At 38.5% G+C, this 19276-nt stretch overlaps 1 protein-coding gene across 2 annotated transcripts in view; it reads left to right on the top strand.

Moving 5' to 3' along the window:
• The window catches only part of DMD (dystrophin), a 2068501-nt gene that overhangs the window by 1710233 nt on the left and 338992 nt on the right, over window positions 1–19276 (top strand). For both annotated transcript variants that reach the window (XM_080795194.1, XM_080795193.1), the window contains exons 58-59: window positions 16421–16541; window positions 17178–17446. In XM_080795194.1, the coding sequence (XP_080651320.1) occupies window positions 16421–16541; window positions 17178–17446 (390 nt within the window). The remainder of the gene's footprint in view (window positions 1–16420; window positions 16542–17177; window positions 17447–19276) is intronic.

Below are 19276 nucleotides of genomic sequence, written 5' to 3'. Positions count from 1 at the left end.
ATAATTGAGAAAATACCTCAAAAGATAAGGATACACTCCTTCGAAGAGACCACATGGCTACTATAGTGCTTTTTAAGTGTCAATAGTTTTATTCTAACAAATATCCCAGCATTATTCAAGTTTCCACTTTTAACACACACATCTTAAATGTTTTAAATGTTTTTTGTTTAAATGAGAATTGAAATAAGGGTCACACATTTTATTTGGTTAATTTGTCTCTTAAAAACATTTTGTAAAAATGTTTATGTCGAAATAAGTATAGATCCACAGTGAGCTGTAAAAATCGTACAGTTTCCGTATGCGTTTCATCCAGTTTGCTCTAATGGTTACATCTTACATAACTATAAGACCATAAATATTGTCATTTCAACAGACACTGTAAAAAGGTACAGTTACAGCATGACTCAATTCAGACTAGCCACATTTCAAGCACACAGTAGCCCATGTGACTCATGGCTGCCATATTGAACAGTACAGTTCAATAGGTTTGATCAGATTCCGGTTTGACTTTTTTTGGTAAGACTGTTTCATAGATGGTTGTGTATTCTCCCATCATTGGGAGGTGCATAATATCTTGCTTTCTCTTTTACATGTGTGATTTTGGCAGCTGTTCATGATCAATGACTAGGGGTTACAATATGATAATTGCTTATTTCTATAATGTCATCTTCATTTATTAGCCAGAGGACTTCGGTGGAAAAAAAGTCATTCATCTATTATTTGGGCACCCAGTATACAGTTCATATATGATAGGCAGGATACTTTCCCAGCCTTCAGAATAACAAGTTGTTCACTAGCATCCTCTAACAGTGACCAATTGTTCCTCTCTCTCTCTCTCTCTCTGTTTTGCTCTTTCTTGTATTTCCATTTTCTCTATTGGGCTCTGAGTGGGGAAGTCAGAGATTTGGTCTTGCTCATCTCCAAGACCCTCGTACCTAGTGAAGTGTCTGGCATACATTGGATACTGATAAGTGTTTTTGAAATGAGAATAAAAGGCACAAGAACAGAAATGAATAGCAAAGCAAGGAAATGAGTAACAAACTATAAAAGTTTGATAAAATGGTAGCACTTTTATATGTTCAGCACTTAAAGAAAGATCTCTATGGAGACACAGCCAAAGGTGACATCTTGAAGAGAAGTCAAAGGTTTATATTATTCCAGAGAAGAGGATATAGAAGATTACTCAAAGGGAAGAGACCGTGAGGGAAGATCCAGGAGTCTCTGAAAAAAATTGCCAAGGAAACTGACAGTTTCTTCTTTAGCCATTCCCCTTCATAAAATTCAGGACATTAAATTAGCTCTGTGGTAGGGTGGAATATAATAGTGACATTTTTTTTAAATGTTCTAACTTTGAATAAATAGTCAAAACACTCTGGTGTATGTGTAGAAGAGCATTCATTGAGACAGAAGGGCATTTTAAATAGAATGCGTTATATGATATAAAGAAATGAGACAGAATTTCTACAAAAGGTGTAATTTTAGTCTAATTCTAGAAACCAAAGATGAATCATTGAACAAGCACACTGAAAGTCAGGAGAGACTGTAGTCACATTCCTCCATAAGTTAGATTGTGATTGCTACTTTGTTCTTCAGCTGTGAAGATGAGGAATTTGGTCCAAATAATTTTCACAGTCCTACTAGCCAGCATCTTGTTATAAATAGTCCCTCACTATGCCTGGTTATTGGCTTTTGTTACTTGTTAACAGTGGTAAAACGTTAGTACTTATTCTCAGTCGTTTTACGCAGGAATCCCATGACCAGTTACATGCTTTTGGGAGATGGTGAAGCTAGAGTTATGGTTGACATGCACCAGACTGAAATGAATTAAGCCCCATTTGGGTAGTGGGCTTGTTGAGATACCCATCTGTTACCCTTCTTTGACCTCTCAGGACTTCCAGCCCATGGATAACTGTTCTATACGTTAGTCCCACTACTCCTCTATCTTCGCCTCCCTCCCAATCTAACTTAGATTCAACCATAAAACATTTTAATAACTCCCAACACCCTAAGACCTGTGCTTTATCATCTTTTTGTAGCTGCCATCTGCAAAAGCCCAAAGCTTGGAAGATCTAACTACTTTCCCCTGTCCAAACAACAATGGAGCAGACCAGTATAATCACTTTTTCAGGATGAGAAACCAAGACTTCCTTTGATGAGCCCAATACATCACTGGGTCAGTTTGCCTCCAAAATGGTTCCTGACTCTATCTACTGCAGTCGTCAGAATAGTCACAGAAGTCCATTTCTCCTAACTTTTCTGCATCTACTCTTGGCACCCCACAGTGCCATCTTTACATTTCAGCCAGAGTAATTTACATAAAAACATACATTGAATTATGTCCATCCCCATCTTAGCCCTCTTTAGTGGCTTCTCCATGCCATGGAGAAAAGGCCAAAATCTTCAGCAAGGGCCCCAATCTTCTCTTTTCTCCTTGCTCTTCCTCTTGCCCTCTGGCCACTAGCCATGCTGCCTTCTTTTGGTTTGTGCAGTTCTCTGTATTTTTCCCAGGTGGTGCTTGGAACATGCTGGTCCTCTGTCTGAAGCCCTTTCCACCTACACATACCCCTTTATAATTTCCTGGCTAACATCTGATAAGCTTTTACATCTTGGCTCAGACATCAAGCAAGTTTTTCCCTGCTGCGCACATTTGACCAGATCTTCCTCTACATGCTCTCATCCACAGTCTACTTTTCCTTCTGCAGCTTAACATTCTTTGTCATCACACGTATGTGTAAATACTTGATTCATGTCCATCACCTTCTCTAAACCATGACCTCCAAGAAGGCTTCTTTTGGGGAGAAAGTTGTCATTTTTATACCCAGCCCTTAATATGGTGCCTAGTATAGGGTGGACACTAAGTAGGTAAAGAAACAAAGGAATTAAGGAAGAAAGGGAAGAAGGTAAAGAGGAAGGCAGAAAATCAATCAGCGATCTGATCTTAACCTTGTTGGTTCTTCTCTAGTTTACTGAGACCAAGAGCAGGGAAAGAAAGAAAAGAGAGGGATGTTCCTTCCTCACTGCAGGATGTTTCCGTTTGTTCCCAACTCAGCGTCCCTGTGTACCATGGAGAGCTCCTTTGATGCCCACTGTTTTTACTGGGGGTCTGGCCCAATGTTTTGACAAGCTTCTCTTTGTACCCTTAAGAAAACTTCTCGTCACAAAACACTCTTCCTCCCTCAGAGAACATCATCACTCTAAAGTGTTGATGAGAGAACAATTTAGCACCCTGTTTACTCAGAGTTTTGTCATATTTATGCAGTAGCCCTTTTAGAGTTGCAGAGGAATGCCTGTCTAGTTAGTAATGCTCTTGGTGCCTGTTGGCAAGAAGAACAAAGGAAAATCCTTGAAACTGGGTCTCTTTATCTGATCTTCTGAACTTCCTTAGCAATAGAGAAAGGAAATATAATCAGTGCAAAACTCTGTCAAGATCTAGTCTTTGGCAGGTTTTGTATTTGTAGACTTGTTTTACATTGCCACATTCCTAGGATTATAAATTGTCTTGTGCTTTGTAGGTTTCTGGATTCAAATACTGTTGATGTAGAATGTTTAGTATCAAGATGGGTCATTTGTTATCATAGACTTATTCCACATGTATTTGATGTGTCACTTTTTTTTCAAATCCCCTGCTCACTATCTATTGTAAATTATTAATGCCCTTGGTCATTACTTTCTGTGGGAATCGAAATCCCATTAGAATGTTAGAAGTCGAAGCTATAGAAAAACATTTTTCACTTTTCTTTTCTCTAAATCAGGATGTTTATGAAAGAGGTAATTTATATTTTCTTTGGATATCATTACAGATTAATGATAACATTTTATAGCAAAAGATCATTGTGTCTTATACTCTTAGAGCAAAAATATGTAGTCATTCTCAAGCACTTTGGTGGAGGGGTGTGTGGTTTTCTTATAGGTAAAATTCCAAAACAATCCACACAGGTAGTTAGGGACCGCAGGCTCACTCCCCAAACCAAATTTCACACCCATGGGAGTGGATCTTTGTTCCCCAAACCAGCTGGGCAGCATAACAATGACAACTGGAACGGCTCTCAGGCCTAATTAATAAAATAATGTTCCATATGCGGTGAGGTGTTATAAATAATTAAAGCTCAAACATGCCTTAGCAAATACAAACGGACCAATTTTTATATCTTTTGCATACATTATTCCGACTTTTACGGTTCCTCATTATTTGCCTCACCAGACTGACTCGTTTTCAATTAGTGTGTATTATTCTGGTCCAGATATATTTTTAAAACTGTCTTCCTTTGTTTTACTTGAGCAGTCACTAAAGTGATATTTATTACTTGTCTACGTCTGTGATTAACCTAGAGAGAGTTTTAAAGGAGCAAATCATAGTGGGAAATTTCTAAGGAGAACTGCAATAAACCGTGAGCATATTTAACTCCCTTCATCCGACCCCAAATCCAAATGGAGATTAGGTCTTGATTATAAGAACACTGTAGGTAATGACTTTTTGTTTGCATTGGTACTAATGAAATTGTTTGTCATTAGGCTTTCATCTTTCAATTTAAAAATCTCTGTAATTCCTTCCCTTGAGACCGTTAAGGACACCTTCACAGCTTCCTGAGCTTTTCTGGTTAAGATTGAGATGGAAGTAATCAATACATACATTATTAAAACAGTGGACAGAAAGCCATTATTGCGTGGAAGCTGTTGACAAATGAAAAGGCTTGAATAAAGTAGTTTACTTGTTCATTTGTCAGGTCGTATATTATGCATGTTCGATTTCCTCAGAAGTCACCACAAAGTGAGGGAGAGGTTCAGAAATTCAATAAAATTATCCTGGAATCATGCTGTTGATTATACATTTATTTAAGCTAATTCTGTTATCAATGCTGGCCTGCTTCCTTTGGGTACATTTTAGCATGTGTGTCAGCTTGATGAGTTCCCTGTGTTTTCTTTCCACAGAAATAGAATATGTCTTTGGGTGCCATTTGTGAATGTTAAGATTCAAGTCAGCTCTGTATTTTAAAAAATGCATTGTTCCCTAGCACCTCTGAAAAACAACAACAAAATAAGGTTGTGATAGGGTAATTCATTGGATGACCTGGCCTCTTAGAGTTTCTAAACAAGTTTGGTTCACCTACAAATTCACTTTGAGTTTTATTTCCTCTAAGCTGTCTGCTTCGCTATGTTGGAGGAAATAGACAAATTGACATCCTTTTTTTTTTTTTTCAACAAAGCCAAACTTCATTCTTTAAAAAGGCTAAGAAAAGCAACAAGCTCATAGCAAGACTGATAAAGAGAAAACCCCAGAAAATAAAATTGACAGCATCAGGTGGGGATGAGGAAAACATGGCTATGGAGCTTACAGATGTTAAGATAATAAGACATCTCAAAAGTAACTTCTCACTAATAAATTTCAAAATTTAAATAAAAAGCACAAATTTTCTAAAAATAAAACATTCAGCTAAATCAAGAAAAAATTAGAAATCTGAGTATTACTTTGGAAATAGACATCTTTTTGATCTATTCTTCATCCCTAATGGAGTAAGCTACTTTTGTGTAAGTTTCATATTTTATGCAGTCGTATTTAGGAATGCTGAATAGAAAAGATTTTAAAATTATTTTTAGAACTACATTTCTAGGCATTTGAGGGAGTCTTCTGAAAACTAGCTATATCATCAAAACTTGAGAATGGAGCCATCTAGGATTTGCCACTTTTCTTTAATGAGTATAATAAAATAAAATGTGAATAATTTACAAATTAAGTTCCCTGCCAAAGTCCTCTTTCTAACCACATCAAAACATTGATATCTTGAAAAATATTCTTAAAATAATATTTTTATAGGACTTTGCCTTTATAGGGCACTTTTACACATTCATTTAATTTCAAATGAACCCCTCTGATCATTTTCTGTGTATTTCCTTTTTCCCAAAAACTTATTTTAGGAAAAACTGCGCCATAACTCAGACTCCTAGAGTGTATTGATCCTTTCAGCAATTATTTATTGAGGGCCTACCCTATGCTGGGGCTGAGGATACAGAAGTAAAAAAAAATGAGACTCTGCCTACACAGACCTTCAGATTTTCCTGAGCGAAATATGAAGGAAACCAATAAATTAACATGTAAACTCGTATCAAGTCAATGCTATAAAGAGTAAATAAACAAAACAGAAATAGAGAAAGAATGAGAGGTAGTGACCTACCCGAGGAGGTTGTTATTCATTTGCACAAAGGTCTGAGTGACTGAGCCATGCAAAGACCTTGAGCAAAGAATATTTTAGGCAGAAGGAGCAGCTAATGCAAAAGCCCCAATGTAAGAACAGGTTCGGTGTGCTCAAGGAATAACTAGAGGGGCTAATGATACATTGTAGAGAGTGGCAAAAGACAGATAATTATTGGTGTTATCTGCCACAGTTTGGAGTTGCTTTTATTTTGTGCATGATGAGACACCCCTGGAGGACCATAAGCAGGGATGATGTGATCTGGTTTCATGCATCCTAAAGTTGACTTTGGCTGCTCTATGGAGAATTGACAGTAGGAGGAGCAAAACTGAAAGCAGGGAGAAAGTTGGTAGGGTGTTGAAGTCATTTAGGAAGGAGATGATGATGACTTGGCTTGGAGTGGAAACGATAGACTTTGTGAAAGATTATTTGACCCAAGATCTATTTTGAAGGTATTGCTGATAGAACTTAGGATAGATGGGATATGGAATATGAGAGAAAGTGAAGAGTCAAGGATGACTCTGAAGTCTCTGATTTGAACAACTGAGGAAATGATGATACCATTTATGGACATGGGAAAGACTTTGAAATGATCATGGATGAGGGCGTGTACGTGAAGCAAAACAAGGGTTCTGGTTTTGGATTATATTGATAGACAGAGACAAATGGTATGATTCAGAAATTATTCACCACTAACACTTGACAATCTCAGACTTTGGCTGAGCCTCTTGAGAATGGATACAAATTAATTTGTCACAGGGTCTCCTAATAATCCGGTCATCTGTACTGTTGCTTCAGAAGGAATTTCTAGAATTTAGGGTTTAGGTTCAATGACCTAAGACCTGATTCTCTAAGTGACCATGAGAACAGATTGAGTTTTACCAGTGATTTCTCAAGGTCAGCTGAGAACTTAACAACATTATTGTCAGTAGGAAGTGACTTCCCCAGTGGTTGTTGGAAGCAACCCAGGCCTACGATTGAGAGTCAAACAGCTGTTCAAGATGCTGCATGGGCACTAAACTATTCCTCCATAGTATCACAGATCTGCAAGTAGGTTGGACTCTGTTCTAGCTCATGCCCTTGATCTCAGAGAACACAACTTTTAGCTTAAAGTAATTCCAAAAAAATAAATCTGACCAAGGAGTCGGTTAACCACATCTTCCCAGCCAAACACTCAAAATTGTTTTCTCATTGAATACAGTTAGATTTTTAACAATAATTTCAGACTTGAAATGTATCTATTTATCTTTCAACTTTTCTTGAAATTGATTCAGTCTCACTTATGAATTGCTATTGTTTGTGTTGTTGACTCTCTGAAACAATAGATGTATCTGATGCAGCCATCCCTTGTCTTTACTGTTAAGTGGACTGGAAATGGATGATGATGTAGTCAAACTCTCAAAAGTAATGAGTGGAAGGGTGGTTGTGAAAGGCTGAGAAGAGGATGAAATGGGAACTTTCTATTCAATATGAAGTGTCAGTTGTACAGGAGGAGTAAGTTCTAGAAATCTGCTGTACAGCCTAGGGCCTAGAGTTAACACTCCTGTATTGTGCACTTAAAACTCTCTTAAGAAGATGGATCTCATGTTAAGTGCTGTTAGCACAATAAAAAAAAACCAACAAGATGATTTTACCTTTTCTTTATATCCCATATGCTCAATTTGTATAACCTCTCTAATGCCAGCTATTTCAAATGATTATTAAGGGAATCCTTTGTCTTTTGTTTTGTTGTTGTTCTGTTCTTTCAAATTTCTTTCTCCCACCCTGTGAATTTACCTTAGATTCTTAGAGGCAAAATTCCTGTGACTCCAGTTAACCACATTTCTGGATCTTGCCCTTTTCTAAGACCCCAGTATCTAATAAATAAAGTATTAGTGATGTGTTTGAGACTCAATAAATATGGTAAGGAATGTCATTATGGTGACAGAATATATTCAACTTTCTTATCAGAAATAAAAACACTATAAGAGGTATATAGAAAAAGCAGAAATAATATGGAAACTAGCATGATAATATAGGATGACAAAGCTAAAACACTGACCAATTTGTAGACATGACTGTGTTAATGTCCTTGTCCTGTGCCCACTCAGGAACCATTTGTTGAGTGCATGGCTCCATTGGGATCACTATAAATTGTAGAGTCTGTCTAGTGCTCTCTCATCTCTTAGCTAATGCTTCAGACTAGAGGAAAAACCCCAACCAGCGGTTCAGACTATTGAATTTGTGAACGTGTATGCATGAATATCTCCTCCAGGGAAGAAATCACTACGATTAAGAAGGCAGAGCTAATAGGGTCTCCTCTTGAGGAAAATCCACTCAAGTAACTCAAAGGTTACACTCAACTTTGGATCTGACACAAAAGAATAGGCCCAGAATAAGAGCGCTCAATTTTTCCTGATTGACAGCATTTAACTTTTTCTCTAATAATTCACGAGCCCAGGCTTTCACCCCCAAGCATGTTCTGCATCTAAATCAAACTGGCTTCCATATAACACACTCTGGTTTTCTAACTGGGTGTTCTCTTATGTATTCAACAATATTTACTATCCACTGTGTGCCAAGCTGTTGCTATAATTTTTATCATTAGTAACGATGCCTAGAAGAGACTATCTCCACCTGCCACCATGTAACAGGCCCATGGCCAATGAATGACCTAAATGACCTAAACTGTTGATTACAGAACATTCAAACTGGGGCACCTGGGTGGTGCAGTCAGTTAAGTGTCCGACTCTTGGTTTCAGCTCTCATCGTGATCTCAGGGTTGTGATCTTGAGGTCATGACATCGAGCCCCATATGGGGTTCAGCATTCAGTGCAGAGTCTGCTTAAGATTCCGTCTCCCTTTGCCCCTCCCCAATTTAAATAAATAAAATAATAATTAAAATATATATTCAAACCAGATGTTAGAACTTTGATAAGGTGTTTAGCAAACCCCCACATTTTAACAAACGAGGCCACAAGGGCTCAGGGAGATCTTATGTCTGGTTCTAGATCACCCAGCCAAGTTTTGGCCCAGCCCAGACTTGAACTTCCAGTCAGCTGCCACAGCCCTCTCTTAACCGCTTAATCTGCCTCGCAGGTTGATTCTGTCAAGTTCTGCTGACACATGTGAATAATGTATAGCCATTTTGTGAGATTTCAGTCTGAATAACACAAATACAGACTTGCCCCTTCACGGGAATATAGGTAAATTTCAGCTCCATGGAAACTGCCCATGGTTGAAAGAGACCTGTGTCTTGAATAGCAAGGGCTTCTACTTACATCCTTAGTAATAGGACCAGTATCTCTAGGTGAAAACAGTATAGCTTGTCAGTCAAAAATGTCAGTCCCTGGGGCTCCTGGGTGGTTCAGTTGATTAAGTGTCCTACTCTTGTTTCAGCTCACATCGGGATCTCCGGGTCTTGGGATCGATCTCTGCATTGGGCTCCACACTCAGCTCGCAGTCAGCTTCAGATGCTCTCTCTCCCTCTCCTTCTGCACCCCATCAAAATAAATAAATGAATCTTAAAAAAAAAAAAAGTGTCGGTCCCTGCACCCAGAGCTCTCATCCTGCCCTTCTTTTCTCTGAGGTACATCAAGCACATCAGTATCTCACCCTGCCTCCCCTCTACACGTGGTTCTAAGTTACTTCTCATTATAGTATTAATAGGTATTGGAGGTAATATTCACCCTATTTGGTTTTTTCCTATAAGCAGGAGACGCAGGAGAAAAAAAGTCAAATAATTAGTGACTCGTTTCTTTTCTATTACTTTCAAGTTTTTAAAATTTCTCATTTGCTTCATGGCCATTAGGATTTGTCACTTACATGTCTTTCAAATTATTATAATTCAAGGAACTTTCGTTTTTCACCATCATTCACCTGCCACCTAGCTTAAGAATTTCGAGATTTGGATTGTAAGTGACTAATGAACTAATGGCCTTAGGTAAATCCTAACTTATCTGTATTTCAGTCTGCATTGGTAAAACATTCACAGTACAATAGTATCACCACAAACACACCTATTCAACCAAACTATTGACTCCTTAAGGACAAAGATCCAGTTCCTACATCTTCCCTATCTTATACATAATAGGTTCAAAATTAATATTTTTCTATTAACTAATTAATTTGCCAACAGTCAGTCACCCATTTGGTTAGTATTCGTGATATATAAATACTGTCTATCAGGGGCACCTGTCTCGGTCAGTTGGTACAGCATGCAGCTCTTGATTTCAGGGTCGTAAGTTCAAGCCCCATGTCAGGTGTAGAGATTGCTTAAATAAATTAACTTAAAATAATAAATATCATCTATCAGATCATTTTACCTTAAAATAAATGAATTTACCTTGGGATGTCCCTCTAGTATAATTTTGTTGTGCACGCTTCATATAAATTATTCTGTGAAACTTAGGAAGCTGGAGGAAAAATGTCAAACTAGTATGCCTTATTTTTTTTCTTGTTTATAAGACAGAATGTTACTTTCTTTTCACAGAGATGCCCTAAGTCTTTAATAGTTGCTTCTGATTCTTCTACATCATTGTTTTAGGCCCTGATGGAGAAGAGGGTGTGTTTTAAAGAAAATAATTTTATCTGTTTGAAAGATTCAGGAAGTAAATATCTTAACGTGTTAATACTGACATCTAACTAATGTAAAGATTATTCTGTATGTGTGTGAAAGGGGAGCTCTAGATCTGATACCTTTTTTACATCAGCACATGAACGAGCCAACCTGTCCAATTTAAAATATTAAGCATATCCTCTGGGGCCAAGTCAGTATAGCACAGCATATAGACATCACTCAAATACACTTTCTTTGAGAGACAAGACAGTTATGAAAGAGTTAAGGCTCTTGACATTGAATGTTCTTGTTTTTGTTTAAAAAATGTCTCCATTTCTCTTCCTCTTAAAATGCAGTGAACTGTCATACCATGCAGGTTATGTTAAGTTGCTTAGGTACGGAAAAATGGATTTTGCCTCATTTTAAAGCAGAATCTTTAGTGGTTTTGTCATTGTTGTCTTTGTTTTTGCACTTACTATGTGAGCCTTTCTCTTTTAGGGGTGCCTGGGTTGCTTAGATGGTTAAGTGTCCAAATCTTGATTTCAGCTCAGGTCATGATCTCAAGGTCATGGGATCGAGCCCCACATTGGGCTCTGTGCTCAGCATGAGTGTGCTGTCCCTCTCCCTCTGTTCCTTCCCCCACTCCCCCCATCTCTAAAACAAATAAATAAATAAAATCTATTTTTTTAAAAGCCTATCTCTTTTAAACTCCTTGCCACAAGGACCATTGATACTTTTCGCCTAGAACAGTGGCTTGTACAGATAGATGCTCAAAATCTGTTAAATGAACAAATGGAAGAAGACATTTCCTTCTAACCATGTTTAAAATGACATATTCCTATTTATGGCTTTTTCCATGACATATTCCTATTTATGGCTTTTTCCTTATGGAGAGAAACATTATCATTTTCTTTGTCTTCTGATTGTCTTGAACCAACTATTTCTCCTTTTTTTCCTGGGGTTTTTAACCTTTCTTGTACTTCATGTACATGTTCCCAAATGCTGAAGATAGAGAACATAACCTTCCCTTCCATCCACTTTCTTTTCTTAATTTCAGACAAGGATGTGAAAATAATGGTGCTTATGTCTTTGTAATGACAGAACTTCCTTTGTCTTTCTTTAGACTCGTTTTAATCCTCAGTGACTCATATTTAAGAAATGAACTGTGCAGCTGTGATGGTGCTGAGCCCTTGGCAACAACTCGAGGGGCAAACAAGTGGTCTCTCACAATGGGTGTTCGCTCGTAACAATGGAGCTGCATCATCAAAGAGTGTCTTAGACTTTGTCAATTTGATGAGACCTTTAAGATCCATTTCCTTATTTTACAGGCCTTACTCCAAAAATCATCTCCTCTTTCCCCAGTCTAGGTCTTTAATAGATTCCTCTCTGCTATGGTAACTAACTGTCCTGGTTTGCGTGAGACTGTCCTGGTTTTAGCCTTCAAAGTTCCACTTCATGAAGCACTGCCCAGTCCCCAACAAACCAGGATGGTCAGTTACCCTACTGCTAGTTCCCGTGTTCCACCCTGTGTACAAGCAATTCCCATCCTAAAAAGAACATGTTTTCCTTTTACATTGTAATCTGCTCTGTCTTCCTTCCTATCTTCTTTCTTTCCCTGTCAGGAAAAAAATATGTTGCACGGTGTTCATCTAAAATACTTATTCCTTCTCCTCCCACTCACTCCTCCACTAAACCTACTTTTGAGGCAACTGCCCTCCACTGAAATTGCTCTCACCAAGTCCGATGAATGCTTCTCAGTGCCCATCTTGTTCTTGTGTCATGGTTGGAAGCTCTCAGTCACTTTCTTCCTCTCCCTTCCATAGTTCTACACTCCTCATTTCCCCCAAGCTTTCTACCTGTCCATTCTATTCTTTCTTGGCATCTCAGGGATCCAAGCCCTCTGTCTGCCCATAAATTTTGTATACTCTCCAGAATTTTCTCTCTAGCCCACTCCACTGCCTGAACAGTCTCATCTACTTAGGTAATTGTAATCCTTGTCTCAATGCATAATCATAGGCACTCAGTGGATGTTACTGAGAAAATGGCTCCTGAATCTCCTTTTCTTCTCCTCAAACATCAAGCTTTGCTATTTATTTCCTTCTGGAAGGAATGGTACCTCTTCAAACTGAGCATATCACATCCTCTTACTCTGTTCTCCAAATGGATTCCCCCCTCATGTTAGTATTGGGTTTTGGATATTCATCTTCATTAATTTTATCCTGACTGTGCACCTGAGGTGTTCTGGATCAGACACAGATTTCTTTTAGTTACCTAACAGGGAATATCAATGCCACTCCCCCATCTCAGCCTTTGCCATGGAAAATGTTCCTACGTGGCTAGCTGCATATTCCCAAGGCCAGCGACCAGGAAGAAAGATTTTCCTTTCTTATAAAGGGGAAGGAGGTCTTTTCTTCCAGAAAGTTTCCCCTTCTCCTCCTGAAAGGGTCTCCTTGGAAACATAAAAGGCCTGAGTCCTAACTCCAACTTCTCTAGAAGCCAAATAGCTCCACATGCCTTAGATTTTACCAGCTGGGAATGTCACCAAGGTCTTGGCTTTTTTCTCCCCACAAAACTGTAAATTCCTAAAGGAATAGCCACCCCAGTCTTTCTGATAGCTTGGAGCTGAACCTGGGACCTTACTCTGGGCTCTAACCATTTGGTCCTCTTGGATGGGAGAAATTAACTAGACACATGACTGCAGATCTAGTTCCCATGGTATGGGAAGGTTCTCAAGAGCCAGAGGTTTTTATAGGCATGCTGAGAAATCTGGGAGAGTTTATTTCTTCACATGTAGGTTAATTGCATCCAGCATCCACTCATTTCCCCAACCTAGAAACTAGAAGTCTTCCTTGCTCCTTCCTTTCTGCCTTCATTCACCAAATTCCTACACCTCTACACACTAAATATTTCCCTACTCTATCCCTCTATCCTTTTTTTTTTTTTTTTTTTTTTTTGGTGCCTACTGCCCTGGGTCAGATCCTCATAATCTTTCACTAAATTCATACGGTTGCCTCCTAATTGGTCTAAGTGCATTTCTGCCCTTCTCGAATACTTAACCTGTATTTATATCAGGGACATCTATTTGAAACACACACATGCCCATGCCACTCCGCTGCTTAAATTCTCTCAAAGGTTCCTGATTTCCTGCAAGAGAATACCTAAACTTCTTAGCAACTCAGAGATTGAGCTTCAGTTTCTGCACTAAACGTCAAAAATAGTTTAAGATAATGACACTGTCTTACTTCATCTCTGGATATGTCCTCTCCTTTTACTTTATGTTCTAGAAACCTGGCCTACTTGAGATAACTATATATGCCACACTATATTATGTCCTTTTGTCTTCATACCTGTATTGTCATCATTTTTCTTCCTCTTCTTCTAACCTGCATTTCCAACGCTAACTCATGTTCGTGCTTAAGAATTCTTTATGGGGCCCCTGGGTGGCTCTGTTGGTTAAGCGATTGCCTTCAGCTCAGGTCATGATCATTGAGTCCTGCATGGAGCTCCCTGCTAGGCAGGGAGTCTGCTCCTCCTCCTGCTGACCTTTCCCTTCTCATGCTCTATCTCTGTCTCTCATTCTCTCTCTCTCTCTCTCTCTCTCTCAGATCAATAAATAAAAATCTCTTAAAAAAGAGTTCTTTATGAATAGTTTCTTCTCTAGGAAGCATTTCCCAACTTCCTTTCCCATATTGTGTAAACCTATAACACTTACTACACTGTGCTGAAATTAGGGGTGCCCGGGTGGCATAGTCAGTTAAGCATCCCACTCTTGGTTTCAGCTGACATTGTGATCTCAGGGCAGTGATCTCAGAGTTGAGAGTTCGAGCCCCACTTCAGGCACCCTGCTCAGTGCGGACTTTGCTTGAGATTCTCTCTCCCTCTCCCTCTCCCTGATTGTGCTCTAGCTCTCTAAAATAAATAAATAAATCTTTAAAAATAAACAAATTATTTATATGTTTGACTCTTTTACTTATACAAGTTTCTAAATGGGAAGAGTTGTTTTGCATTCAGCTTTTTTCTAGTTTCTGATACAACCACTGACACATAGTAGTTTAACAAAGGGAACAGTTATTATTTTTATAATTAGCAAAGTCAGAGTCCATTTCCTCCTATGGAGGAGATAGTAATTTTCTTGAAGTTGGAAAGATTAGATATATGAGCAAGAGTTGTGTATACATACACACATGCATGTGTGTGTACATGTGCACACACACACACACACACACACAGATTTCAAATGAAATATTAGAAGGAGAATCAGCCTTACTTGTAAGCAGAGTAATTAGTCTACTTACTCTGTATGATAATACCTACTCTGTATTATTTCAAGGATACAAAATTATCTCACTGTACAGGTACTGTATCCCCATCCACAGACTGAATCCTAATATTTCACTTATAGAATGTTATTATTTCAATTCAAACATTTTACCTCTCTTTACTGAATTATAACTAAACTGTAGAAGATGAATCATTTTGCAAAGTATCAACCTCAGGATTTTTCTGAATGATGAGGATTATATTTGTAAATATGTCATATAATAGAGTTCTGGAGCATTCCTACAACATGATATAGCTGAAGTTCAAGGGAAATACAGCTGAATTTTCCCTCAGGGCTTAAGGTCATTAGGTAACATTGCTAAAAATAGGGCAGAATTGAAAAAGGATATGAATAATTAAGTACTAGCACAGGGTAATTATTCTTATTGTTGCTGTTGCTTTTACATTGATCAATTAATGTTCATGTGGTACTTAATACTTTCATTAACATCCTCACTTCTGAGACAGCAGTCTAGTCAATGAGTATCTTCAATGGTTTTCAAGTATCTGTTAATTTTTTCTAGCCTCACACGATGTCTCACAAGCCTTAGTGTTCAATTATGTACAAAGTTTATTGTTTTCACTCTGTTTCTACTGTGTTAGTTTTCTCCCCTCTTCTCATCCAGAAGCTTCCTGAAGGCAGAAACTATGTATTTTGCTTTCCTTTTAATTCCCCGTATCAGTGAAGATTACAGATTAGAAATTAAAACTAGAGACCAACTCTAGGCCTGCCCTTTTATAGAAACCTAGTCCCACAATTCCTACTACATCCAGTGTACCTCAAAACATTTCTACCACTCTTAAAGAAGTCACAGTGGGTAATGTATTGGGTATTTTTCAGAAGTACTGAGCTTTTACATAGTTTACTGTTAATATTTCATTTTATTTGTTGTCAGATATTTGACAGAATTAGCTGGTGGTTATGAATTAGAATGGTTGTGTATTTCAGTACAACCTAAGTTCTTCTAAACGGCCCTTCAGGCTCCCTGTGTTCTGGATAACCATTCTTTTGGGTGCGTGAAGTATTCATTAGCCCTGCTAGTGTTTTGCAAATGTGTATCTTGCAACTTTGGCTTCAGATCTCGGGTTTGGCAGTCGGGTTGTACAAATAAATCGCTCTTATCCTAATGAAAAGGCATTAACATATCTTAGAAGTTCCCCCCATGCTCTTCAGAATAGCTTTAGACACACAATGTCTTCCTGATTAACAGAAAGATCCATACAGCCTTCTTTATCATTTCGTGACTATCAGTTTAGAAATAAAGGAGATAGGAATTGACCTGGGAATTTCATAACCAAGTTCTGAACACCCAGGATTAATTTTGAGAAGAATGCCACAAGCCAAATAAGCATTTCTTTTCATCTCATTTCACAGGCCTTCAAGAGGGAATTGAAAACGAAAGAACCTGTAATCATGAGTACTCTTGAGACTGTACGAATATTTCTGACAGAGCAGCCTTTAGAAGGACTAGAGAAACTCTACCAGGAGCCCAGAGGTAATTGAATGTGGAACTGTAATAACATATTGATAGAAGGATCAGTCGTGACAGAGAGACCCATCCATTCTTGCTGCCAGGGTCTGGATAGCTCTCATATTTTCTAAGTTAAATAGAATCGATTCAAATTAAACATAGATGTTGAAAAAGAAAAAGGAATCATAAACCACCATGCCTAAATTTGTTTGCACATTCATAAATAAACAGTAAAAGAGATTAATTAGTGATCAGTTATTGAAACATTTAAAAAATAATAAACAAAAGAGAGTATCTGTGTGAAGGAATGCTATTGTTGCAAAGACTACAAGCTAATTTTCAATTTTAGAGCCTGACTGAAGTAAATTAGAGCTAGTGGTGTGCATTTCTTTACTCAGTAGCTTAAATCAACCTTGAATTATCTGAATGATAGAAGGTAGAACAGATACACTCAGGAGGACAGACTGGAGATGGGCTGGACACTATCAAAATTTATGCCAAAGTGTAAAGGAACCATTAATCAGCAGGTCAGCCTCTTGTTAGACTCGACTTTCTTTCTTCCAGGATGACCTTTTCAACAATGTGTTGTTGTCGGTTTTTTTTTTTTTTTTTTTAACAAAAGTGACTGTGGCCTAAAACCTTGTCATATTACCAATTTAGAGCTGCCTCCTGAGGAGAGAGCCCAGAATGTCACACGGCTCCTACGAAAGCAGGCTGAGGAGGTCAACACCGAGTGGGAAAAATTAAACCTGCACTCGGCCGACTGGCAGAGAAAAATAGACGAGGCCCTCGAGAGACTTCAGGAACTTCAGGAAGCAACAGATGAGCTGGACCTCAAACTACGTCAGGCCGAGGTGATCAAGGGATCCTGGCAGCCCGTGGGTGACCTCCTCATTGACTCTCTCCAAGATCACCTCGAAAAAGTCAAGGTAACATCTATTGCTTTGCTTCAGAGCCTTTGAGACACTCAAAAGAGCTTCTAATCTGAACTTGAGTGCAGTATTTTCTTCTCACCAAGTTAAAAATAGCGCCCTTAAGCTTTAGAAATCAATCTGTCTTTCACAAATTCAAAAATCATCTTGGATACGCTATTTAAGAGGAGATAGTGATCTAATCATCTCTGTCTTTAGTAATGTGGAATGAAATATTAAAAAGTTACAGTGTGAAACGATCAAATTTTGCTATTAGGAAATGAATTTAAGCATTTGTACTCAGATGATCTGATTTGTGTGTGTGTGTGTGTGTGTGTGTGTGCGTGCGCGCGCATGTGCACACACACATACACGCACATGCATACGCATTCTCAGCAAAACTTAGTATCAGAGTAGGGGAAAATACAACACTTAATCAAGATCCAGGAGTTTAGGCTTTGGCCTTTGTGCTAACGAAATTATATGACGTGGGTGAGTTATGGTACTGTGAATTGAGGCTGTTACTGCTGCCCTTCCCTTAGAAGGCAATGTATATAATACAATTTTGAGTTGTAATAGTCCACTGCAGATATTAGGAAATATCATTATATATTTGGAATACTGTCCCCAAGACCAAAGTTAAATGCCCTTGTGGCACATAGATGATAAATATATTTATAAAGAAAGAATATACATATTTAGGAGTATCATTTTGAAAATCAGCACGTTGAAAACATGTTTTGTTCACTCATCTAGCATCAGAACTAACAAAAGTCTTCCCAGGTTTAAATTCAAAAGAAGTGAATTTCTGGGGCACCTGGGTGGCTCAGTGGGTTAAAGCCTCTGCCTTTGGCTCAGGTCATGATCCCAGTGTCCTGGGATCGAGCCCCGCGTCAGGCTCTCTGCTCAGCGGGGAGAGTGCTTCTGCCCCACCTTTCTCTCTGCCTGTCTCTCTGCCTGCTTGTGATCTCTGTCAAATAAATAAATAAAATCTTTAAAAAAAAAAAAAAGAAGTGAATTTCTGACCCGCACTTGGCATGTTTGCCGGCAGCCTCATTCTGCTAGGTCTCCTCTCCCTGGCCCTCTGTGGCATTTTTTCATCCACATTCTTCTTCCTTTATTTTCCTCAATTCTGAAACTCTCCCCACCCTTCAGATGTTGGCACACCCAAGTTTCTAAACTTAGCTCAAGGCCTTTTGTATTGTGTAAACGTTCCCAATGTGAAGTGGAGAGGGTGGTGACAAGTCTGTTTCCGGGCAGGCTCTCTTTGCCGATCTCCTCACCCAAATGTCATTAGAATCCAGATGCAGCCCTTCTGAAACCAAGGTCATGTATTCACATGTCTGTCCGTTCCCCTGCTGCTGTCCCCTCTTACCAGCTCTTTCTTCTGTGTTTCCAACATCAAGTTGCTCAGGCTTCACACTTGCGTTCCTTCCTTAAATCCTTCCACATTTTTACCGATTGCACTTGACTACTCATTTTACCTCTGAATATATCTTTTCTATTTTCTCTCCTCTTTTCAACCAGGGTCTTGTTCTTGCCCCCAGCATGTGGTATTCAGATTATTGTATCATACTTCTTTAAATCCCATCTTTAATCCCATGTTATGGGATTAAAGATGCCAATCCCATCTTTAATCCCATGTTATGGCATATCATAAAGACTACATTTTCTTCCTTCTTTTTTTTACGTTTGTATTTAAATTCCAGTTAGTGAACATACAGTGTCATATTAGTTTCAGCTGTACAATAGAGTGATTCAGCACTTCATACAACCCCTGGTACTCATCACAACAACTGATAAACACTGCATTTTAAACATTTGGTTAATGAATGAGTGCATGAACAG

This window comes from Martes martes (assembly GCF_963455335.1).
Source record: "Martes martes genome assembly, chromosome: X".
Taxonomy (NCBI): Eukaryota; Metazoa; Chordata; class Mammalia; order Carnivora; family Mustelidae; genus Martes; species Martes martes.
Note: the sequence above shows the minus strand (reverse complement) of the source record. Positions and strands in the feature narration are given on the sequence as shown.